Source organism: Diadema antillarum, unplaced genomic scaffold (genome assembly GCF_040938485.1).
Source record: "Diadema antillarum isolate AM-2024a unplaced genomic scaffold, OU_Dant_1.0 seq00000288_RagTag, whole genome shotgun sequence".
Lineage (NCBI taxonomy): Eukaryota > Metazoa > Echinodermata > Echinoidea > Diadematoida > Diadematidae > Diadema > Diadema antillarum.
The window spans coordinates 673,487-698,276 of NW_027271315.1; the positions used below are offsets into that span (position 1 = coordinate 673,487).

The 24,790-nt window shown below is 37.3% G+C and overlaps 1 protein-coding gene across 1 annotated transcript; it reads right to left on the reverse strand.

Moving 5' to 3' along the window:
- Nucleotides 1-242: 242 nt before the first annotated feature.
- Nucleotides 243-23,581, reverse strand: LOC139730049 (tRNA-dihydrouridine(47) synthase [NAD(P)(+)]-like). Its single transcript, XM_071640960.1, has 13 exons — nucleotides 23,455-23,581; nucleotides 21,263-21,415; nucleotides 16,032-16,561; nucleotides 15,412-15,599; nucleotides 12,208-12,360; nucleotides 10,199-10,315; nucleotides 9,205-9,270; nucleotides 7,302-7,412; nucleotides 6,485-6,581; nucleotides 5,452-5,578; nucleotides 4,327-4,414; nucleotides 2,892-3,073; nucleotides 243-2,002 (listed from the first exon to the last, which is right to left on the reverse strand). Exons 2-13 carry the CDS (start codon nucleotides 21,403-21,405, stop codon nucleotides 1,930-1,932), a joined length of 1,875 nt encoding a protein of 624 aa, XP_071497061.1. The 5' UTR covers nucleotides 21,406-21,415; nucleotides 23,455-23,581; the 3' UTR covers nucleotides 243-1,929.
- Nucleotides 23,582-24,790: the final 1,209 nt, after the last annotated feature.

Genomic DNA, 24,790 nt, shown 5'->3' on the forward strand with positions numbered 1-24,790 from the left:
AACTGTACACACCCATTAAGGTCCTGGACTTTGGATCTTTGATAACAAGCTGAATTATTTTGCAGAAGTCATGATGAAAATCCGCAGAAAAGTGGGAGACAGAATCACTATAGTGCATGTACCACACGTATGTACGACTTGTGCATGTCTGCTGCACACTCTGCACCGCACCAAAGCAGTAACAAAATGCACAACACCAAAAATGTGACCTCCAAGTGTAGTGCATGGGTACTAAACCAGTTGAGGATGGGCTGATTTTGCTACAACATGTATTTTCCATAGACACATGCCCAAGTACGGTATACTTGGGCCTCGTCCTCAACAGGTTAAGATCACCTCATTAGTATTGCACCTAGCATACGGCCACTGAATACAGACCCAGTTATCAGAGTCAAAATGTTTAAATGTATATGGGATAGGGAGAACTGTTCCAGTAGAGCAATCATAGCCTATTAGCCTAAGGAAATATCATTTAAGATATTTGAAATCATCTTCCAGTTAACTTGATTCCATCCAGACTCTGAAATCCAAATAGACTTTGTGAACAACACATTGAGTGTCCATACACATTGGAATAATAAAGATAAAACAAGATACAATTCATGAAGTACTGACTGGTACACAACATACAGCTTCACGGCACCACACTTGGCTTGGAGTATGAAGGAAAACCTCTCCACCAATGAAAGATCCTACTGACCCTGTGTCTGTAAAGCCTGTAGAAATATCTGCCTTCCAGGTTTACTGACTGTTAAACTATCCGCTACAGCTGTATTTCTATTTGCAATTAATGATGGGAAAATTTGTGATGTGTCATCATGATAGCCATATGTGACTGTGCACCACAAAATGAACAAAAAGTCGCACACAGTGATTTTGTGTGAGGACTGAAAATAGGTGAAATGGGTCAACCTGACCAATCTTGAGTTTTTTATATTTTCTGAAGGAGCAAGTCTTTTTCTATATCATATTAAAGTTTGGGATCATAAAACAAACAGGAACTTGTGTTTTCAGCAGTTTTCTTGAACACTTTTTGGTGGAATAGTGTGATTAATTGTTTCTCATAGAACCCTCTTCCCATTTCTCAAAAACCCTGTCCATACACTTCACTTTCAACTCCAATAACTTTAAAGAGAACGATGCAACTGCATTGAAAGTTGGAATTAATCATGTACAGAATGTGCTAATGAAGCATGCTCAATTTCAGCTTAATCTAATTATCCCTTCATTGTTGTTGTTCCAGTGGTCAACATCCTGCTTTTGTTCAATTCATCCCACAGCTAGCATAGCTTGGTAAAGATTAAGCGCTTGAATACACCCTGTACTTCAGAGCCTGTTTTCTCAGTTCACACTTTCCAGAGTGTGTCCTTTCTTTCCAATATTTAGACAGGTTAGGAGAGTCCATTTGGATTGAGTTATGCATCATTTTAAAGCTTAGAGTCTGCTCTTTCAGAAGCTACTCTTAACTAAAAATCCATGTCTGGCGACTTTTTGTTTATTTTGTGGTGCAGGGTCACATATAATGTTGGGAAAATCTTCTTTTCTTTTTTTACAGATAATATGAATTTGTCAGATGCTAAGCTTCACATTGATATATAATTTCTCCTACTTCATCACAAGGAAAATATTTTTAAAAACAGAAGAAGAAAAATAGAAAACTGTGACAGTTATATTGCCAAAGTCGGCTTAACATGCACCTTTCTTCCTTTTAAGATCTCTGATTTTATTCGGGTAATGTGATGACGCACAACATTTAACGGAAAAAAACAAAAACAAATCTCTTGCTCTGACATAAGAGGAGCCACCGTGTGATGGAATGGTGTGGTCGTGCCACGTCCTGTGAAGACATGCTCACTGTCCACAAAAGGTCTACGATTCCTCCACAGCTGTGAAAGGGGTAAACAGAGGGGCAGCCACTTGTCGTCGGGTTCACTTGTAGGCGTTGGCCTTGTGCTTGGGAAGAAAATGGAAGTCGTCTGGTACTGGACCGAGAAACATCTCACTGTAAAGGGAGCAAGACAAAAAAATGGTAACATCAGAACCAATGGAGGCGCTCTTAATCATTCCTTCATGTCAATGATGATACCATACATCTTTTCTTCAGGATGATTTTTTTTTTTCATTTGTTTGTACAAGGGACATAAAATAATCTTGCTCGTGGTAGTGGTTTTGTTTGAAATCTGACTGAATATAAGCATGAGTGAACATTTTTTGGGTACACTGTACATGTATTTGTGATCTTGCATCACGAAGCTGTAAACAAAAGGTTGCCACATGAGATTCCCACACCAAACATGTTGCGAGGTTTTTATTTTCGTGAATTTTGCAAGCCACATGCTATTCACAAATCTAAAGACATGCAAAAACATTGACTCTGATCCTGACATGAATGTGATGTGCAGGCATACTTCTCCAATCAGTACTGTACTCAACGATCACAAATCTAACTACTCGCAAAATCGTTGGGAAATCCGGATTCCCCAAATATTAGACTTGCTAGATATAATATAGTGTATACATGTACAGTACATATACAATATAGTGTATACATGTACAGTACATATATAATATACAAAAGTGTATACATGTACAGTACATTATGGAAGAGTTTACAATCTCGAAGGCATTTTCAGTCTCAGTATGACCTATCATTGATCAACAAGAAATGTGTTTGCAACCAACTGAAGTGGCAAATAATCAAAACTCTCAAAATATTGCTTTTCAGAAAAGGGGCTTTGAATAGCTGAAAATGATCCCCAAATCTTGGGGGTTTTATACTCTCTTGTGAGGACATGAATGACAGGTTTGTTTGTTTGTGTGTGTGTTTGTTTGTTTGTTTGTTTTCCAGGAAGCCTCCGTCAGAATAACAGGGAATTCGTGGCTCTGCATACCTTATTTTGAGCCAGTCCGCGCAATTGGCACTTGTCATCAGCGTCTCGAGGTCGTCACGGCCCACAAAGTAGGGGGGCCTCTGGTTGATCCTCTGGGGTAGGGTCTCCAGGAGGCCAACTGGGATGTAGCGGTGGAGGAAGGACAACCACTCCAGCAGGAACCGTCTCGTCTTCCGGACACCCTTGAAGGACATAGAAGTGCATTTCATTTAATTTCTTTTCTTTTCTTTTCTTTGCATTTCTTCGAATATCTGTTATTCCACTCTAAATGAAATAATACGGAGTTGGTAAAACAAACGCCATCAAACAGAAACAACTGGAAAGTGACGACCTCTGCATAGGCCACAGTGCCACTCATGAGATGAGTGCAAACTATTATCAGTTTACAGAATAAATTGGTATGAGGATTCTTGCATTCACTAAAAAGTAAACATTCATGTCAGCATGACCATGACTTTATCTGTAAAATTACGCACAATATCGTGACTTATTATCATCAATGTTTAATAGTTCCATTATGACTGTCATGATTATGTTTTTGGCTGTGATGATAAGGCCTTTTATAACCGGTTGTGTTATCATTATTCCTTTTGCTATCATTATCAACATTACAAATTTATCATCACCCTAATTTTCATGATGAATGCGCTTTGATTTCAGGACGGTAGGCAAAGTTTAAAATCATTCTGCACATGCGCAAAACTGAGTTTCTCTCCATCATGCTGGTTTTCAGGATAGCTTTGGGTGGAAATTGCATTCGGTCAGTAAACAGGATGGAGCGGCTAGCTGCTGTAAAGCACACATGCATGTGACAGCTTACACAGTACAGAGGCACAAACATCCCCGCCCCCAGAAATCAAAACAGCCAACAAATCAGGAGGGTGCAAGATGGGCATGGTGGGTTATCTCTCCATCCTGTATGCCCTTCTGTCACAAATTGAAAGCTCCTTGATTACTAATCATTTTATAGCAACCTGCTTTTATTTCACATTATCAGGATTAGCATTATCCTTGCAGTTGCTATCAGTATTATCATTGCCACTAAAATCAGGTGATCATTGAAATCATTTCATCTACATTTAATATGGAGTTTTCTTCTTTTCTTTTATAATGTACACGTATTCATTCTTTGACTTGATTTCAAGTCGTTGTGAATTTTAATGTATAGTTTGTTTGTACTCCGTTGTTTCAATCCAATAACAAATGATTATAAATGATTACACATATTCACATCAGATATTTGTTTAGCGATTATTTTCAATAATATCCTATCCTTGTGCTTCTCATGATTCTGCCATGATCATATTTGATACCATGCATTCTTGTTTGTTTGTCTGTTTTTATGCAAATTTGGTAAACCAATTATGAAAGCGGAAAGAAATGATGTGAAATGAAAATCATCTTCAGAATTAACTTGTTGCACTCTATTTCTCACCTCTGTGTCTGAGCCCCAGTGTGTCAGTCCCATGTTGACATAGTCCTGCAGGAGGTCTAGACGTTCCCGGGAAGAGATGTCCCAGTGTCTGCAAGAAAGCACCAAATAACAAGAGATTTAAATATCTATGGGCTAGGCAAAGATCTGCAACATGGTAGCCTCTGTAGAGCTGGCGTGGACAAAATATTCTTCATTCTTCATTCTCCATTCTTCAAACTCAAGGAGTGTCAACTTACTGCAAAGACAAACTAGATTTATCAAATTCAGTCTCTTAACTCATAATATTAGCAGCGCACGTAGTTCAGTTAGTTCTAGTAGCTTTAAAATTCTGCTTTATTTCCCTAACAGATACGTAACAATACAATACAATACAATATTAGTATTTCTATAGCGCTCTTACAAATAGTACAAATGTATCACAGCGCTTCACAAATCCATCTTTCACTCGGGAGGTAGGAGAAAAGAAAGATAGGAAAAACAAAAAAAAAACAAAAAAAAACAAAAAAAAAACATGGGAACATGGGAAAGATGAGGGGAATGACATGTAATTTCGCATGACAAATATTTGACAAATACTAAAGCATGTGTAGTAACTTGGTGTTTTAATCCGTTGAAGATGAGTCCAGAGAATACTAGGGCAGGTGTCTATGGGACATGTGAGTTATAGCAAAATCAGTCTTTCCTCATTGGGTTAATGGAAAATTAAAGTACTATAGTCAATCTTGCACAAGCTGAAAATTGGCAAAGTCAAAATAAAAATGATATTCCAGATGGATACAAACATGCCAATTCTTCTGTGTTAGTAGAATTGAATGTACACGGTAAGTCAAAGGACTTTCTCCAGTCCCTCTGGATTTAACTTAGACAGTGTTAGCTGCATTTCCCTTTGTCATTAACAAAACTCTAACCCCCTGGGTACCACATTTTTACCTGTCCATAGCTTTGTGTGTGGAATTTGTGCACATTTGACTCATCGGCCCAGAATGGGTTGATATTCATTTCTTGTGATGAATACAATGGATTTAAGAGTCACACTGCTCTCCACCCTCCATCTCCACAACTCCTTCTCTTCTCCTTCCTTTCTCCCCTACCCCCTCTTTTTTCCTGTCTGATCCCCGTCCTCACCTCTGCTCTTTTATCTCAGTGAAGACCCAAGGTTTGATCAGGGCTCCCCTGGCAATCATGAGTCCCGACGAGCCACTCTGCTCCCTGAAGAAATTGGCATCCTCGTACGACAGAATGTCCCCATTTCCTGGCAAACAATTCATGACGAGAAAAAGCCATCAACATCTAATTCTGGACGTGTCAACACTCCACATTATGCATTTAGCTTTGAATAGCACCTAAAAAACTTTGTATATCGTCTGCAACTCTGAACTCTTCAATCTTTATACCTAGTTTTGACAGCCTGCGTACGTTAGCTCAAATGTATCCAGGCATACGTGTAGTGCAGACTGGATATATTCTAAATTTTGTGCAATGGTTAAACCTTCCCTGACAAAGCAGAACATTTCTTATTTACTGCTATCCAAAACATCATCTTTCTTGATACAAGATACCGGGTAGGAGTGTAAACTATCTACAGTCAGATACCATGGTCGGTCGTATTGAAATGGTCCTGGGGGTGTTTAATAAAGCTGCTCTTAAGGTTACAAACGACTTAAGAACCACTAGTGATCAGTTCTGATGTGCTATACTTATCAGAATTTCCACAATTCAGCACAAGAACTGATCACTAGTCGTTCTTAAGTCATTCGTAACTTTAAGAATAGCTTTATGAAACACCTCCTGAGGTTGGATAGTGCAACAATCTATTCCTGAGACTCAAACTGTCTCATTTGCGCCCCGCTCTGAGGTCATTCCCTCAAAACCTCCTGCTCTCCCGCACGAGTGTGAATTTCTCCCACTCTTACTGTATGCCTTCTACATCCTCCTGCTAAAGATCTAGCATTCTCCTGCTAAACATTACATTTGTCACATAGATGTGGAAAAAAAGATTATTTCGATTAGAGATAGCATGAGATGGTCCATAATTGCTGAATATACATAATATACACACAGTGAATAACTAATCATACCAATAAAGATTAAAAGTACAATTACACACACAAACAGTTTGTGTACAAACACACATGGGTATAACTAAAATTGCTCTCACCAATGAAAGGGTAAGGAGCGGCTGCTTCTGCACACTGCCTGAGATAACTCCAGTCGGCCTGCTTGGTGTAACGCTGCTCTCGTGTCCGGCCATGCACCTGAAGTGCAGTCAACAATGCAAAGTGTGATAATTTGGTGTGAGCCTGACAATCAAATGCTCTTGAGACATGTGAGACAAGTTTTCTTCTGAACAGTCACAAGACCTTTTTCTTTGGTCTCATTATGTTTTTGTTACTGTATGAACAGTTTCCATTGCCCTTATAAAGGAAAACAAAACAACACACACACATACACACAAACATGCATATTGATAACTTCCATCAAGGATATTTTGTATCATTGGATCCCAATATGTCAGCAAAGGATTAATACAGCAACACTGGCTGTTGCTCAAGACATAGTTCTACTCATGTATGTTAAAAAAAGAAAAAAAAATCCCAAATTGAATTCTTGACTCTTCTAAAAATAAGTGCCTAAATGCTTTCTAGACTTAAATACATTGTACAAGATCTAGAAACTTCAACAAAAAAGTGCATAACAAAATTACCACTATAAGCCGATATTACATTAGAATACCAACTTGAAAGATAGATAATGGAATAGATCACTATGAAAGGCTTTATACATGTATGCATTCATGTTAATATTCTACCATTAAATGTAATCTGCCATGACAACTGGATAATTCCCATTAAAAAAAAACAAAAAAAAAAAAAACAAAACACCCACAAATAAGAAAAGTGCTCCTGGCGCAGTATTCTAAAATATGTTATGCGGCAATACAAGTAGACCATGGAGCAAACATACAAGCCGCGTACCGTGACAACTGAAGCGCCCCAGTTGAGAACTTGGGGAATAACCTTGTGGGCGATGAGTTTCCCTTCTTGGATGCCCGTCCTCATCTTGACGGTCAGTGGGATGTCCAGCACCTTCAGGCACAAAAAGTGGAAGCAAGGATAGTAAATTAAATGAATGTTGTCTGATGTAGAATATCAAGAAACCAAGCAATATCTCGTCTAGTTTTAAAGTTCTGATGGGATGAATTGAACTCTCAAATGTTGCAGCTAAATGCACTTCTCCAAATATGCACTTCACAGGAGTGTAGATGGCAAAGAATACGCTGTGGGAGGGTTTATTTTATGAATTTTGCAAGTCGATGATATTCAAATCAATAACACAATAAAATATTGTCTTTTGTAAAAACAAAAAGCATTGTATACTGCCTCAAAGGGGTAATTGCTAACTTTTCTTATTAAAAAGGATGACAGTTGTATCATTGCCATTCTGTAAACTACAACTGCTCACAATATTGTTTTACAAGCCCTGATTCATGAAAACGGTACTGAATAAATTCCATGTTCTTGTGTGAAATATAACATATTCCCAGGAAATTGGATACCCACAGAAAATATATCGTCGCTGGGGCGACAAGACATCTTATCTACAAAATGTCAAATGTTCAGGAGAGCCAAAAAACATGCCGGCCAAAGCACTGTGGCAATGGGATAGCCTTTCCTTTGACATGCTGTGGTGGCTTCACTTTTGTAGTAAGACAGTTGGGATTTGGACAGGACATCACTTAACCCATTATTTGACCATTAATCTGAAAAAGTCATTTTCACCAAAATTGCAGATACAAGGTTTTGTCACCCCAGCGACGACATGTCACAGGTTGCGCAAACTTGGACTGGAAAAAAGAGGGGAAAAGATCAAGGTATAATAACAAGAGAAATAACAAGGAAAAAAAATACTCATAACATTAACAAAATTCCATCTCTGCAAACCATGGAATCCCTCTAGTAAGAATTAAAAATACTTTAATAATTGAAAAACAGCTTACAATTTGTATCCTCAACTATTACAACTTTGTCAAGGTTTACCCAGGCTGGCTCTACCCAAGACTAGCAATGGAGTTCTTCACTATACAGTTTATGCTGTTTCAGTGGGACTGGGATAAATCAGTTCATCTGCTTTAAAGGGCCATTATCATGACAAAATTTCTGAGGCGCACTAATTCTTTCCACTTAAATGTGACTACACATCTATTGAACAAAACATAACCCTATATCACTGAAATAAGTTTTGACAAAACCTAATAACCCCTTACAGATTGATACACATTCCTTCCTCTCTCATTCCACAATTTATTTGTGGCAACCTTCCATGCTCTTTAATGATGTATCAGATTATACTTTTTTTTCTTTTCTTTTTTAATCCAGCATGATCAAAATGTTGCTCAACGGAACAATTGTTTCAAATGGGTGGAAGCAAGTTTTCATGTATGTTGAGCTACTTTGTCTGCATAGCAATTCGTCTACGTCCTACGGCACACATACGAAGGCAAAGTAGTCTGACTTTGCAAAAATATCAGTGTTTTTTTGCCATCTCCAGTCTCTCCTTTGCGGCTTATTTTAAAGGAATTGTGCAGTTTTGGTGTAGATGGGACTGCAGGTTTCCAACTTTGGTCTTAGTGTGTGTGTGTGTGTGAGATAATGAGAAACCTCTTATCAAATATGGAAGAACATGTAATTCTTAGAGGAATTCAGAATTTGATCTTGAAATGTCTGAGATATCCAACCAAAGCAATCGTGATAAATTGGGAAAGGCCATGACTTTTATTTGGATCCCTTTGTATTACCTTGTTTTTGGATGTCTCAGTCATTTCAAAAACCAATTTTCATCAGATAAAACTTTCCCAAGCTATGGGGGTAAATCACTTACCGAACTCATTCCCCTCACAATCTCTTGAAATTTCCCCATGCGATTCATCAAGCCAGAGCCAGCTCCCTGTCAAAAGAATTAAAAAAAAAAAAAAATGATGCAAGCGAATCAAAAACAAGATAAACATGGCATCACATCGTTACAGAATTTGCTTAAACTTCTGCCACTACACTGCAGACAAATCTTTTGTGGCAATTGTCTAACGTGTCATTGGTGGCCCTCTCTCATGGTCATCATGAGCAATTTCATGAAAATACAGCACAAGTGAACATACTAACACCAAAAACAGTTCATCTTTTATGGCATTGAGACATTTAACAAAATACAAAGATGAGTATTGCATCATAGAAAACATACTGTAAAATGAAGAATGTTTGCATTGCATGTATTTCCATGTTTTGTGAATTTCGTGAGAGCCAAGATTCACAGAATTCAGATGCATTTAAAAGTTCCTGCCCACACTATAAGCATTGAATGCCAGTAGCAATTCACAAAAATTTCATGCCGCCAAAAAGGCAGTCGACTCCAATTCACAAAAATCTCATGTCGTGAATACATTGTTTTACAGTACAACATTCCAAGCACAAAGCCATACACTGATAAACTGATAAAATGAGAATTTTTAGATTACTACAAATGAGTCACTTGCATCCACAACCTCCTCAGTACTTGCTGCCAGAGTTCATGTCAAATAAAATGTTGACACATCCTTAAATAACTTTTGCTGTGACCAAGGGTACAATCTCTCAGAAAACGTTTCTACTTTTATCTCTTTGTTAACATGCTTTACTGGGACAATTATTTTAACTCAGCTTAATTCAAATCATTTTCTTTGACCTTAATTCTTCTGTGAAGGGTTAGCTAAATGAAATACACCGACTGCTGGTCTGTACACAGATCTAATCTAAGGACTAAGATAGGCATCATCCACATCTGTCTGGAGGCCACATTTGTCAAGAGATGCAAATTTAAGATTTCTACCAGCCAGTCTCACCTTGTGGTAAACCAAGTCAATGGGACATCCGACATTGACGTCAATGAAGTCGATGTCGATGGTGTTGCTGAGGAGCTCTGCACATTTGGTCATCGTGTCTGGGTAGCCACCACAAAGCTGCATGGTGTTACAAAAACAAACAGTTACAAGAGAGATATCACAAAACAACCAGTCAGCCAACTCCTAAGGTTCAATCACCAAGACTGTGACTGGGATTTTGATGCGATTGAGAGCATAATGATTATCTTTGCATACAGTCTGACCTGCAAGAATTGGTCACCTGTGTTTGGCAGATGAATCATTGACCATTTGTGACCGTGCACCTCAAAACGAACATAAAGTCGCACACACTGATTATGCGTGAGGACTGAAAATAAGTGAAAGGGGTCAACCTAGCTGAACTTGACTTTTTCATATTTTCTGAAAGAGCTGGTCTTCTTTTACATTATGGTCAAATTTGGTATCATAAAATGGGCAGGAAAGTGTGTTTTTTTAGCAGTTTATCTTGAACATTTTTGGTAGAATAGTGTGATTAGGTGTGTCTTTAGAATCCCTTTTTCATTTCTGAAAAACCTTGTCCACACTCTTCACTTTCAACTCTAATAACTTTTAAAAGAATAGTGCTACTGCTTTGAAAGTTGGCATCAATTATGGACAGAATATGTTGATGAGGCATGCTCAATTTCAGTTTAATTTGATAATTCCTTCATTGTTTTTACTCTGGTGGTTTACTTCCTGTTTTTTGTCCCATTCATCGCACAGCCAGCATGGTTTGGTAAAGATTAAGCGCTTGAATAGACACTGTACTTCAGAGCCTCTTTTCTCAGTTCACACTTTTCCTGAGTTTGTGCTTTCTTTCCAATATTTAGATAAGTTAGGAGAGTCCATTTGATTTGAGTTATACACCATTTTAAAGCTTTAAGTCTGCTCTTTCAGAATATGGTCTTAACTAAAAATTCATATCTGGCGACTTTTTGTTTGTTTTGAGGTGCAGGGTCACATTTACATTTAAGAGGGTAAAAATACAAGGTAAGCACCCCTTGTGTCCACACACAATGAAGCAGTAAGGTATCTGTGCTACAGTAACATACTTTTATTGTCTCATTTGAAGCAAATGTAGAGTGCTTAAATTGTGGCATTGCACAGTACATAATATGCATGGCATTCACACTCAAAAGAATTTAAGAGGGATTAATTTCTAAAATGTATCATATGGTACTTCTACCTACAATTAGCACCTCTTGCAATATCTTTGATATGAGAATTGAAATGATTCAAAGCCAAATACCTGACCACCTGCTTCATACAGGCTTTGAACCACTTTGCTGAGAACCACTCTTCCTGTATGTTTGGGGTGGGGCGAAGAGGAAGGGGAGAAGGGAGGGAAATGATTAAAGGACAAGTCCACCTTCATGAACATGTGGATTGAGTGAATGCAGCAATATTAGTAGAACACATCAGTGAAAGTTGGGGGAATATCGGACAATCCATTCAAAAGTTATGAATTTCTATGCAGTCACTGCTGGATGAGAAGACCACTACAGTGTATGATGTCCCATGCATAGAACAAATAAAGAAAATATGAAATGAATTTCACAAAATTATATATATATTTTTTTAAAGTGCATGATTTCATCGACTTGTCACTGACGTATGTTAAGGGCTATTTGGTTCCCCCTGCTTTCTGAAAGGGGCAAGTCAAGTGTTCTTTCACTATGCAAGAAAATTGAAAATACATTTGTATGTTGAATTTTCTGTTTTCCTATCGTTCAACACATGTGACATCACACGCTGTAGTAGTCTTCTCATCTAGCAGCGACTGAGCAGGAACTTCAAGATTGATAACTTTTGAAAAGATTTCCCAATTTTCCTCAAACTCTCACTGATGTGTTTTACTAATATTGCTGCATTCACTCAATCCACATGTTAAATGAAGGTGGACTTGTCCTTTAAGGAGCAGGATAGGGATGGGCGATTCACAGGGTAAGGGTACACCAGCAGGCACCCACCTGCACCCCAAAGACGTCCTCAGAAGGGTGCCTCTTCAGCAGGGCCCACTCAGAGGTCTGTCCCTGCAGTAGGTTGGTACACATCGCCATCTCGCCACATGTAATGTCAGCCCCAAGCTGCTTGCAGACTTTGCGAAATGGGAGATTGCCCACCTACGATGAGAAAAAAAGGGAGGGAAGGAAGTTACATTTTTGTTTGTGGAGTCAGAGCTCTATGTACATGAATCATGTGCATTGCATGATTTCAATTTGGGATACTTTTGCGTGCAATAACAAAAACACAATAAATCAAACCTACCAGTAAAAAAACTCTTGGAAAGTTTAAGTCATCATTCTGTCCATTAGAAGCTTTGGGGGCATCGGAAGAGAATATTATACTTCTCTCTTGTACACAATGACAATAAGAGGGAAAATATGAACAACTAGAAAAGTACTCAGAGAGTGAAGACCTCTGCTAAGTCGCTTATTTTCACCCATACACACATATGTTCCTTGTGCCATTATCAACTTTCCCAGGTAAGCTTCATCCAAACCTGCTTGCAACTTTTTAAATTATTTTGCAAACAGACAGACAAACAAACAAATGAACAAACAACAACAAAAATGCTGGCAAAAACATAATGACAGCATTCATGCCAAACTACACGTTATCATTGTCTGCCAGGGATACATGGAGTAGATTTTCTCCAAAATTTCTGCAAATGGGCAAGTCCAAGATAATGCGCGCGTTACGTATGGGACATTCAGAGACTTTTATGACCTGAAAAATAGTGTTAATGGCCTTTGATCATATTGAACTTCATCATGGTGATTGATATCTAGGAGAAGTATAAACATGTAAAAGATTGAGAAAAATGACCTTGACAATTATATTCTAGAAGAGAAAATATGTGCCGTTACGTATGGGACCAGAAAACTTTTGTTTTTTTGAACATTTTTTTCAACCTCAAAACTCTCTGAAAGTATTTCATTCTATAACTTGTAACTCACTGTGATAAAAGTCACAACACTCAAGATTATCACAGGTAAGTTTCATGTCATTAGGCAAAAAGCTCTAATTACAGGTTCTAATTAAAGACAGACATGACGTGTTACGTATGGGACAGTTACGTATGGGACAGTTTGTCCCCCATTCATTTAGTGTGTGAAGAACCATGTTTATGGGAATTTTGCATAATTATTGTAGTAAAATCAATTGAAACTACTCAAATACTGATCCAGATTGTCAAGGAAACATTATTCCCTGAATATTCACCATCATAATCATATTCAATCATATTTTCATGTTTTTATGACCAACCTGAGTATGCATGCCCTTTGTCCCCCATTCGTTTAGTGTGTGGAGAACCAAGTTTATATGGGTATTTTGCAAAATAATTTTGCTAAATAGCCATAAACAAATTTTTGCATAAATATTGAGGTAGAATCAGTTGAAATTACTCAAATGCTGTTCCAGATTGACAAGGGAACAATATTCCCCGTGTATTTACCATCATAATCATATTTAATAATATTCTATATTTCTTATGACTAACCTGAGTATGTATGCCCTATTTTTATCAGGATAGTTACTACTGAAAAATTGAATAGTTTAAAGTGTTTACTTCCATTGATGAAGGGCAGTTTGCCATTTAGTTTCAACAAAAAATGACTTGACACAAGAAATATTAATTTTAATAAATAAGCAATACCTGCTGCGTGGAACCCCAGTGATCGAGTAGATATATGTCTGTCTAGCAGTCAGGTCATTGATTCGTGTCACACCTCGGTATGTATACCCATGAATTTTGTCGTGGCTACATTGTACTATTGAAACTGAATAAGGACTATTTGTGTATCACTTGCAATAAAAAGGAATCATTTTACTTTATATATTTTTTTTGTATATATCACAACCATTTCAAATTGGATCTCCATCACATAAACTTTGAATTCCTCTAGTTTTAGGATTGTATGCTCTTTAGTAATTCATATAATTGGTTTCCAATCATCTCATTAAATGTTGAAAACTGAATCCCCATTTCTACAAAAACTATACCATCCCTTTAATGCTGATTTTTCATTGTGCATTTTGCCATTTTCCCCTCCCCCTTTCTGAAAATTGTTCAGTCAAGTACATGCATTGTTTCAAGTGTCTAAAACTCAAAAAGTAGCTACAATGTTGGGATGCTTTCTTCAGGATGATTGACCATTTGTGTACTGAGAGACCTTCCCAGCTAGCTACATGCATTCACATGCAATATGTATGGGGATGTCCCATACGTAACGCATTTGTCCCATACGTAACATTATTTTAATGCCTAATAGAATATATTTCTTTTACTGTTTTTTCTTTTTTCTATGGTATTTAGTTTCTCTAAACAATAAATTAGAACTTTCCAAAAGGGCATTAAAATATCCATAGCAATTTCAGAAAAAACCTAAAAAAATGACCTCAATTTGTTACGTATGGGACATCTCATGATAAGACACGAGCTAATTTGCATAATCATTTGCATAATCCCTAAATTTTTATACCAAGTTAAACTATTTGATGAACTTCTTATGTCCACATATTAATCAAATATCATATGCTTTCCTTTGAATTAATATGAATTTTTATAAATGTCCCATACGTAACGCTGTATTTCACATTTATGCAAATGAAGCCCTTGAAATTTGCATAAACTTACATAATATCATTTTTTCCTCCATGGAAATCAAAACTTCAACTCATAAGCTTCAAAATGATACCAAACACGTCAATATTGAGCAAAGATGAAATTTTGCCTTCTGAGGGGACCTTATCTTGGACTTGCCCAAATATGTTTCTACATAAAGTACTGCCACAGAGGCAGCATAATTTGACATCTTTATCCTAACTTGAAATCCCTTTTGACACATCACTCTCATTTTGAAGAGAGGTAGGTAAGCTCCACTAGGGGCCATGCTGAAATAACAAACTTGCCAAATTGTGCTACAGTGGACTTCTGTTGTAAGGAAGTCCTTGGGGTTGGCAGGTTTTTTTTTCCCGTTATATTGAAATTCATTACAACCGAACAAATGAAAATATATAGAGTGGATAATGTTGCGGCCTGAATTTTTACTTTGTTGTAACTAGAATTTTGTTATATAACCGTGTTTGTTATAACGGGAGTGCACTGTACTAAAAAAAAAAAAAAATCAATTAGATGAAAGAGCACAACTAATGGTTGTCCGACTCACTGTCGTAAGAGGAGCCAGCAGCAACTTATTCTCAACATCCAAGCTCTTCTTCTCACAAGGCCTCAGTTTGATGATGTCTGCGTCGGTTACGGCCCCTGCATGCCTTGCGGCATTATCTGTAGCTATGGTGACCTTCCCAGCCAGGTCATTGGGTGTGCCGGCCTGGTTCAGGCTCCCATTCTTGCCACCTCTCAACTTCTGTTCATCGGGTTGGGCTGCTCTATCTGAAGTCATCGGTTTTGCATCCTCCGTGGTAGGAATGTTCGGACCCCTCTTGAAACTGTTCTCTGCTTTTTCCCCAATGTCGTTGCTAGTGTTATTGCCCCTGTCTACCTGGATGACCTCATCTGAAGTAAGAGTCTGGCCACAACTTTGCCCTGTGACTGCATCGCTTGGCACGGTTACACCGTGTGTATCATTTGAATCATCTCCAAGTGAACTTGCCGCACCTCCTGTGGAGGCCAAGGATGTTGGGACACTCTGTGCAACCTCACTAATTGATGGAGAATCAAGTTTCCCTGCTACGGCACTCTGTTTATTTTCAGGAGCACAAACTGTACTGACATTATCACAGGAGTTGCCTCCACCTTTAGCATTTGAAGTATGATTCGAAGACTTACTCGTCTTCAGTGATTTCATGTACTGATCATACTTTTTGAAGTCATACTTCTTTTTCCTGAGTTGAATCTGAAGATTTCTTGAAAGCGCATTCAATACAATTTGCTTCCCACCCGTTTGCTTGACCTTTTCATCGTCGATAATGCTCTTGAACTCTGCGTCTATATGCGAGGAGCCAAATCGGCACAGGAGTCCAAATGGGCAGGCGCCAAACTGGTCGAAGATGAAGCAGCGCGGGCCCACATCGGGCAGTTTGTCATCCATCAGCTTCTTGATGTTATGACTGTACTTGCACTGCTCCCCGTACTGACACGTACCGCCGCGTAGCACATCAAGGCACGGGCGCTCACTGGGCAGCGTGTGTTTGTCACGGGGCCGGTGCTTGTTTTGACCTCTGACCCTTTGTTTCTTGGTTGGAGGCTCGTCACCAGATCCCTCACGGATACCTTTGGTCTTGCCATGATTGGCTTCTGTTGACCGCTGTTGGTTATTCCTTGCAAACTTTTCCTTTACTTTTGAGAAATCTATATAGCTATATAGCAAAATCAGAAGGGAAAAAAAAACAATTCAACTAGAATTTAGTGATATACACGTGTATACTTTCATCATTATTTATAATGTGCATTCGGATTCTGTATGTCACGACCACATGTTTTGCATCATTGGCCTGTCTGCTCGAGGCCAGTATCATAAGCATATGGGCATTTCCACGGTAACTCACGTTACATTTTGAACTCAAAATTAGGTTGTTGAGATCAATATCCTTAAAACCGAATTAGTGATATGAGTTACTATATGTGAATGAGTATCATGCACCTCCATCCTACCTCACAGCAACATTACATCCACAGACTCTTATGAGAACTATGAGAAAAAACACTACAAATGTCGGTAACTCACGTTACATAATTTGGACATGCAAAAATTTGGCATGTCTTATATTCAAAAGTTTCCTCAAACAAGAAACAGAGAGACTTTAAAGTCTATTGTGTCAAAGTCATGGACTAACAACATACATCACCGAGTATGGTAAAAATTCAAATTGTCTTACATTCTCCAGGTATCGTCATGTGAAGCGGTAACTCACGTTACGGTAACTCACGTTACAGTTTGTCCACATGATCACAAGACGATTTTTTGTCTTAATAATTCAAAGAAAACTTACCAAGACAACTTTTTTTCAAAAACAAACTCCATGAATAAAGAATCTAAATTGATTTGAACATTGATCTGACAGTAATTAATCCCATTTTATCCATGAGATTACCAAAAGGCAGGAAACTTTACATTTAGAATACCAACTTGAAGATAAATTTCATTTTTAATTGAGTAGTTTTCCAAGCTCTCATTTGTACTGAGACAAAAATTGTATTCCACAAAATGATATGAAACAGAGTCTATTTCATTAAATTACACTCTTTTCCAGTTAACAAATGCATCAGAAATTGAGGATTTAATTGAGAATTTGATTTGATTGTTTTTTTTTATTTTACTAGATTTAAATGGATTTCAGGCTATCTAGATAAAACAAGTCATCCATAAACTATTCCATTTAATACACTGAGTCACGAGACTAGAGACATGTACATGTAGTCTGTGGAGAGTTTAAAGGTTCAGAAATGAAATATTTCAATAAATCTTTTAACTTTTAAACAATGCAATTTATATTCCAATTATTTGATAATTGTTTGAATTACTCAATAATCAGTTGTTTGTATGTTTGATTTGTTTACAAATTCTTATACGAAACTGGTACAGAAATTAGACTTGAATTACAGAAACTGCAGATAAATTTTCCATCTGCTGCCAGTATTGATCAGTTTAATAAAATATGTTCATAAATGTTTTAGCCTTTAATGGCTTTGGTCTATGAAATGTCAAGTAGCCATTATTTAAATTGTAAATACATGTAAAAAGCATATACCAGTATTTTCTAGAGTAATCAAGCAGACTGAAGCAGTAAATCCCAATGAAAAAACATGAATAGTAAATATTTTGTGATCAGGAGGCTAACTATTAATATCACAAAGTGTTGATAGTTTGCTTTAAGGTACATGACTGTCCAGCTCTTAAAGAAAATGTCTGATAATGAGATTCACATTCAACAAGTTTTTGGTAATAGATCAGCATGTAAAGTAAATTATAGTAAACATGGAAAAGTTTCATTGTAGGATTTTGCAACAATATAGCTAAAACCTCAGAGTAGATTATTATAAAACGCATAAGCGTGTCAAATTCACAATGTTCAGTTTTCAAAAATCTCAGAAGAAACAGCAGGAAGCGAGCTCCAATCTTAAAATTCTGTTCATACAGTGTACATGTAAATGTTTCAGCCTCATAAACAATGGCTTTGGTCTATACAGGTAGGTATAAACTATGAAATGTCAAATAGTAATCACTTGAATTACAAAAACAAGAACTTTTCCAGAGTAATCATGCAGTGATTATCCCAATCAGGAGGCTATTAATAGTTATCACAAAATTTTGATAATTTGCTGGAACAAGGTCCATGCAGCTTTAGAAGAAATGTCTTTTAACAACTTTCGTAACAGATCAGTATATATGCACTGTAATATTAAATAGTAAATATGGAACAGTTTCTTTCAGAAGTTAACGTGTGATGAACATGTGTAATTAATACATTGTACATGTAGACCAGTTGGTTTGGTGATAGAGAGAGACCAAGAGAATAACAATCTACTGGAAATAGAATCTTAATACTTGTTCAGTAATCATGTACTCATTGGTTACTTACAATCACAACCTTCATATCATTTCTTGGTATTAAAGAAAAATCATGTCGGTAACTCACGTTACATTGTGGTAACTCACGTTACATGGTAACTCACGTTACAATGTTAAGACCTCTGTTATGAGAATTTGAAGCAAAGACTATAAGTCCCATCATATTTCTTGGATGTGTGCTGCATAGTTATTTGATAATCCAAAATACCATGTCTCAGTTGGGCATAGTAAAATTGCTAGGTTAAAAAGTTCATGTTTCGGTAACTCACGTTACAGCAGCTTCTCGAGCTATGTAAGAGCACGCTGGTGTCCGAAGTACATATCTTATATTCTGCTAGATTAATATATTTTTGATTTGTAAAACCAAACAAAGTTTGATTTGAGCCTCAAATATAAAAAATAATCACAAAGAGCAACAAAAATGCATTTTTAGGGATTTTTAGGTCAAAAAATGCTTTCTGGCTTCAAAAGGTATAAAAATGCACAAAAGGGAACTTTTCTTAAAGGTAAAGTTTGTTTCACACACTTCAAACTATGGCTAACAAAGTAAGATTATCAGTTGTCCTGAAATATGCGGGTAAAATTTTGGTGGTCATGTCGCACAACTCACGGAAATGCCCATATTCAATATTTGGAACAATTTACCTGAATGCATACACTGTAAAACAAGCAGACTTGATAGACAAATTTAAATCCATGTTAAAATTCAAAAACTTATTAGTTTATTGAGTAGTCTCATGTCTTACCATCTCTGAAGCTGTACCTATTTCTTCTTCCTTTCTTTCTTTCTTTCTTTTTCTTCCTTTTATATATTTTTTTTCTGTAGTACTTTTAGAGACATTTCATGTGATAATGCGCTATATAAATATTGTGAATTATTATCATTATAGTATGTGCTACAAAGCCTGGAAACTGCTCACAACATGATTTCATGATCAGCAATACAGCTTTGTTTCACATAGTACAGCATACTTTGATGCAATTGTAAACATCCAGCAGCTAAATGATTCCATTTGCTCCATGGTGAAGAACTAGATGTTATTCTTACAGATATTACATAATTTGAATTATTTTGGACGGCAATGTTTCATGGACTATCAAAACTACCGTCCTTGTTACAAATTGTACATATCCCACACCTGTGTATACATGTATGTGACCCTGCAAGTAGTTCAAAGCAATACTTATTTCATACACAATGCCAAACAATATGTGACCCGCTACAACAAAAGGATCCGAAAGTCGGAAGGGACAATTTTCTGAAAAGGACATGACATTATTCCCTTACTCTTCCACTTTAATTTCATGTATAACACCATAGTGCTCATAAAAGTACTTGGTTGCGGAGATATCGATGATTTTATTAGCACATGTTGAGTGGTATAGGAAATCAGCATTTTGAGAAAACAAGCTCAAAGTTTTCCTTCCGACGCTATCATGATCAAGGGGAGGCAAGAAAGTTGTCACCTTGTGACAATAGATGGTACATGTGCTCCTAGCAACCTCTGCGATGTTCATTCAAGCTTAGTGCCAGCGGTCTACGCACGACCAATAAGTAACCAGGATGCCACACACTGACCAATAAGATCACTCCCCCATTGCTAGGGGCGGAGCCTAACTGTGGAGCTAAATCCAAATCTTTGGACATGTTTCTGTTCCTTTGAAAGTCGGAAAATCATGGCCCAGAAAAACGCTAATTTCTTGCCTTTCCTTAGATGATTTTGCTTTAAATTTCGGCAGACTATAGATGATAAATCAGACTACAAAATTATGCCATACAAAAGAAAAATCCAGTTGTTTTGACCGATTTTGATGATCTCCCTTCAAACTCAATTTTCTCACCTCAGCCGTCAGCGACTTTAGGATCCTTTTGTTATGGCAGGTCACATATAATAATAATAACAGAACAAGCCAAATTTATGAACTGACAATTTGGTCATTGTGAACTTCCCAATTTGAGTCACCTTCATAAGAATTATCCACAGTGTGAGAGTTACTATTACAACAGCAAATAGATTGGAAGTGTTAATGACATAAACATAGACATCTTTTTATTCGACTCAGTTCAACTCCTTTGTGCATGTGGTTGTGCCATACAACTTGCCAGAACGTTTGCCAGCATGTTTTTTAGATTTCCTCTATAATCTTGTCTACACTGTTGATCGAGCCCACTCAAGTGTAACGATGTTACAGCATTACATAAAGGCCATTGTGTTAGGTTAATTGGTTAGAAGGATTTGATCCCAATATACTGTCCCTTGATTTTGACTTTAGGACATTGTTGCTGATTGCAAAAGTTATGGTTAACTACGCACCATTCAATCAAGGAGGTTCTCTCTCACACCTAACTGATTCAACAAAGGAAAGAAAGAAATTCAAATGTACCACAATGTATAAGCAATGTTGAGACATGACCCTTCCCACAGAAAGATGTAAACCTTTACATCACTGATTATGCCATGGCGGACTAAAGACTTATAAATCTTACTCGACTTTGATCGGTGCACTTCCTGGTTGTGCCCTGACATAGGCCAGTAACTCGTCACGTGATGGAACCACCGGTGCAGGCCCAGGACTAGGACGAGACTCTAGACATGGTCTGTCTTCGTTTGTCTCTGCATGATCAGCCATATTCTTGATTCTGGTGTTCAATGAGGCACAAACAAACTTTAAGTTAGATACCAGCGTTACACTGCAATCAAATGATGAATTGACCAATACCCCCTGCATGTATTGTATTGAAGCATAAAAGGAACAATGGATCTATAGTGAAATAATCATCAGAATGAATTATTACACACTTCATTTCTGATTTTACTCAAAGTTTGTTACATTTCAATGATTTCATGTATAGCAATAATATTGAAATACTGATAATTTGATTGTGATTACATTACTGCTGATCTTCTCTATGTAAAAAGAAAATAACCATGGTAGGGAGCACAGAGGAGTAACATCAATAGCACTGCTACTACAGTGGTGGATGTAGTATGGCACTAGTAGACAGAAAGATCAAAGACTTTAAAGGCTAGTATAGTACGGTATTGGTTACTATGTGAAAATAAAGCATTTCACTTTTGGCAATGTGAGGTTAGAAACCACTTTTAGAAAATGTTAAAAAGCAAAAAATTCTTAGAGGAATTCAATATATTATCTATTTGAATGTAAACGAGTTTTGAAATGGCTAGATATCCAAAAACAAGATAAAACAAGGCAACACTTAAAAGATGGGTCCCATCTTTTACTAGGATTGCTTTGATTTGGATATCCCAGCCACTTTAAGACCAATTTTCATCAAATAAACTTTGAATTCTTCTCAGAAATATATGCTCTTTCATATTTCATTTAAGAGGTTTCTCCTTATCTCAAAAAACCATCAATCAAAAAGCTTTGGAAACCTCAAGCCCTATCTCAACCGAAACTGTTTCATCCCTTTGGATGAAGGAGCTGGAGTTTTTTATTTTAGGTACACTGTAATTGCATACAGGCAATTAACCGCACCAGCGACCCCAACCCGTACAGCGCCCTGTGCCAGGGTTAACATGCAATATATGATCAACAATAGAATAAGATTTTAAGAAAGTATCAATAGCAGTGCAGTACATGTACCTACACACCCAGGGAACAATTTTCCTGGTATCGCATAGCAATTTGCTATGCATTTTTACACCACTGCTACACAAACTAACTTTGGTGTAGCGCGGTTTTCTTACATAGAAGTGTAAACTTTTACAGGATATCATTGAAAATATTTTTCATCAGCTGAAATTGCTAATCAAATTTGAGTTTGAAAATTCAATTGCCCGACACCCTACTACTAGCAGCCAAACACTGTGCAAATTCTGTACAGTATAACAGTGACTAGTACTACTACTAGGTCTAGAGTATTTTAGTGATCTACTTCTAAAAGTAAAAGGCTAGTGTGTTAGTAGTGGAACTACATAATAAATCCACTACAATTAGTTTGAACAGAAAAATACAATTAAATTTACACTAGATCTATATGTAGGTCTAGCTAGTCTATTTTCAGTTGACAGTTGTTGTACATAGTACATAGACCAAATACTCAATAGCACAGTCGAGTCAACACTCAACATGACAAAAGTGACAGAATAATCTACTTGTTGATTGTGGTCGCTAAACTGGATGAAGAAGAACCATGACAACAGTAAATTTAACAGGATCAGGGCTCCTGCCTGTCCAGGCCAGGGCAGGAGGACCACCCCACATGCCCATCTTGCATCTCATGAGCAAAAACCAACTTTTTTCCTACATTTACGATACCACTTTTTGGTCTATGGTCGGTATATGAGCAGATGTCTTGAGATGAGTATGAAGATTGAAGCCTAAACTAAACTAAAGAAAGGAATATTATTTGATTAATAATTCATTAAAATACACCTTCCAATAAACGGAGAATACATGAGGGTACTGTAGCCTTTAGGCTTTATCATAGTCTACTAACTGTGTACTGCCATCAATGCAATAATGGCCAATGCCAATAGCAATTCATGGTCATAATGAAGTAATGCGCGCACCCACACCATGCACGACAACGAGCAGCATACACGTGCAACAACAAACACGGAAAGCAGCATATGGGGCTGATCTGCATTGGCACTACCCAAACGTTTGCGGACTTACACCTTCGCTCGTCTGTAGACTTACCTACCGACTTACCGCTTTTAACTCTCCTCTCTTTTTTCCCGGCTCCGGTTTTCGGCTACTAAGGGCGTTGAGAAGTATTTCACGTAATGTTCTGCTATCCACAAGAGTGTAGAAGTGTGCAGTAGTGAGGAGCTAGGAGCTAGCTTACGTAACCGAGTGCAATGAGCAAAGCAAGCTAGCTAGCTAGCTGGGCTTTTTGTGTGTACGTACGTGTGTGATGTGCGCACCGGCGCCCCCTCCCCCTCCCCCTCCCCCGATCACCACCACTGCACCCCGACCTACCCCCCCCCCCCCCCCTTCCCCCATCACCAGCGATATCTTTAATATCGTGTCATTCCCATGTTCAAGGTAATGTTCTTACTGAAGAGAAGAATCAAACAAGCGGCTACGTTGGAAAAAAAGTCTAATTGAAATGGTTAAGTCTGCCATGTTTTCTGAGAAAAAAAAAGGAATATTGGTGGCAACAATTTTACTCATGAATGCAAATAATGTCATCAAATGACAAGTCCTTTCAACGGGTTAATATGTTTCACAGCCTTTCCTCCTGTTGTTTTGTTTAGTTGCCTCATGGAGATGACGTAATTTGATAAGAAACGGGGAAAAATTCCTGTTGATTTTGTGTATCAAAATGAACAGAGAAAATTTGGGATCCTGTTACCGGCGGCAAATTTGTGAGGTGGCACCAGCTAGGCCACCACCATACTAATTAGATCCCGTAACCATTTCGCGTATTACATGCATATGAAACATCGAAGTGTGATTTTGATGAAAATTCAACTTCTGTGTTTGTCCAATATTTGACATTGCCTATTGTGTTTCGTGTGTTACATGCATATGCTAAACTAGTATGCATGTAATACGATATATATATATATATATATATATATATTTATGTAATCTGATATATGCATATGATATAGGCATATATTTCTTGTATTGCATGCATATGAAACATCGAAGTGTGATTTTGATCAAAATTCAACTTGTGTGTTTGTCCAATATTTGACATTGCCTATTGTTACATAATACTACATACTAGCTACCGTATATGATACGTTATGAATTCCATGTTTAAAAAGATCTCATTCGATCAACAGTGCAATGAATTTTTATGTCGATCTTGGTTTTTATTTCATATCTTGCAAAAATGTCTTGATATAACAATTTTGACTCGAACATGAAGATATATATATACACACGCACAAATATATATATATATATATATATATATATATATATGTTGATAAATTAGTCCACGTGTTGGCAAGATAAAAAGATAAGTAACAAAACTGCAACGAAGTTCATGCTGTATTCACCAACGGTTTATTTCTTCACACAAATTTTCGAG

What these genes read in the sequence shown, in the direction of transcription:
- LOC139730049 (XM_071640960.1), bottom strand. Translation starts at nt 21,405, where the DNA reads ATGGCTGATCATGCAGAGACAAACGAAGACAGACCATGTCTAGAGTCT. An exon ending in AGGACGTCTTTGGGGTGCAG is followed by an intron (nt 10,316 to 12,207) that starts GTGGGTGCCTGC and finishes AACACCATGCAG; the next exon opens with CTTTGTGGTGGCTACCCAGA. An exon ending in ACTGGGGCTCAGACACAGAG is followed by an intron (nt 3,074 to 4,326) that starts GTGAGAAATAGA and finishes ATGTCCTTCAAG; the next exon opens with GGTGTCCGGAAGACGAGACG.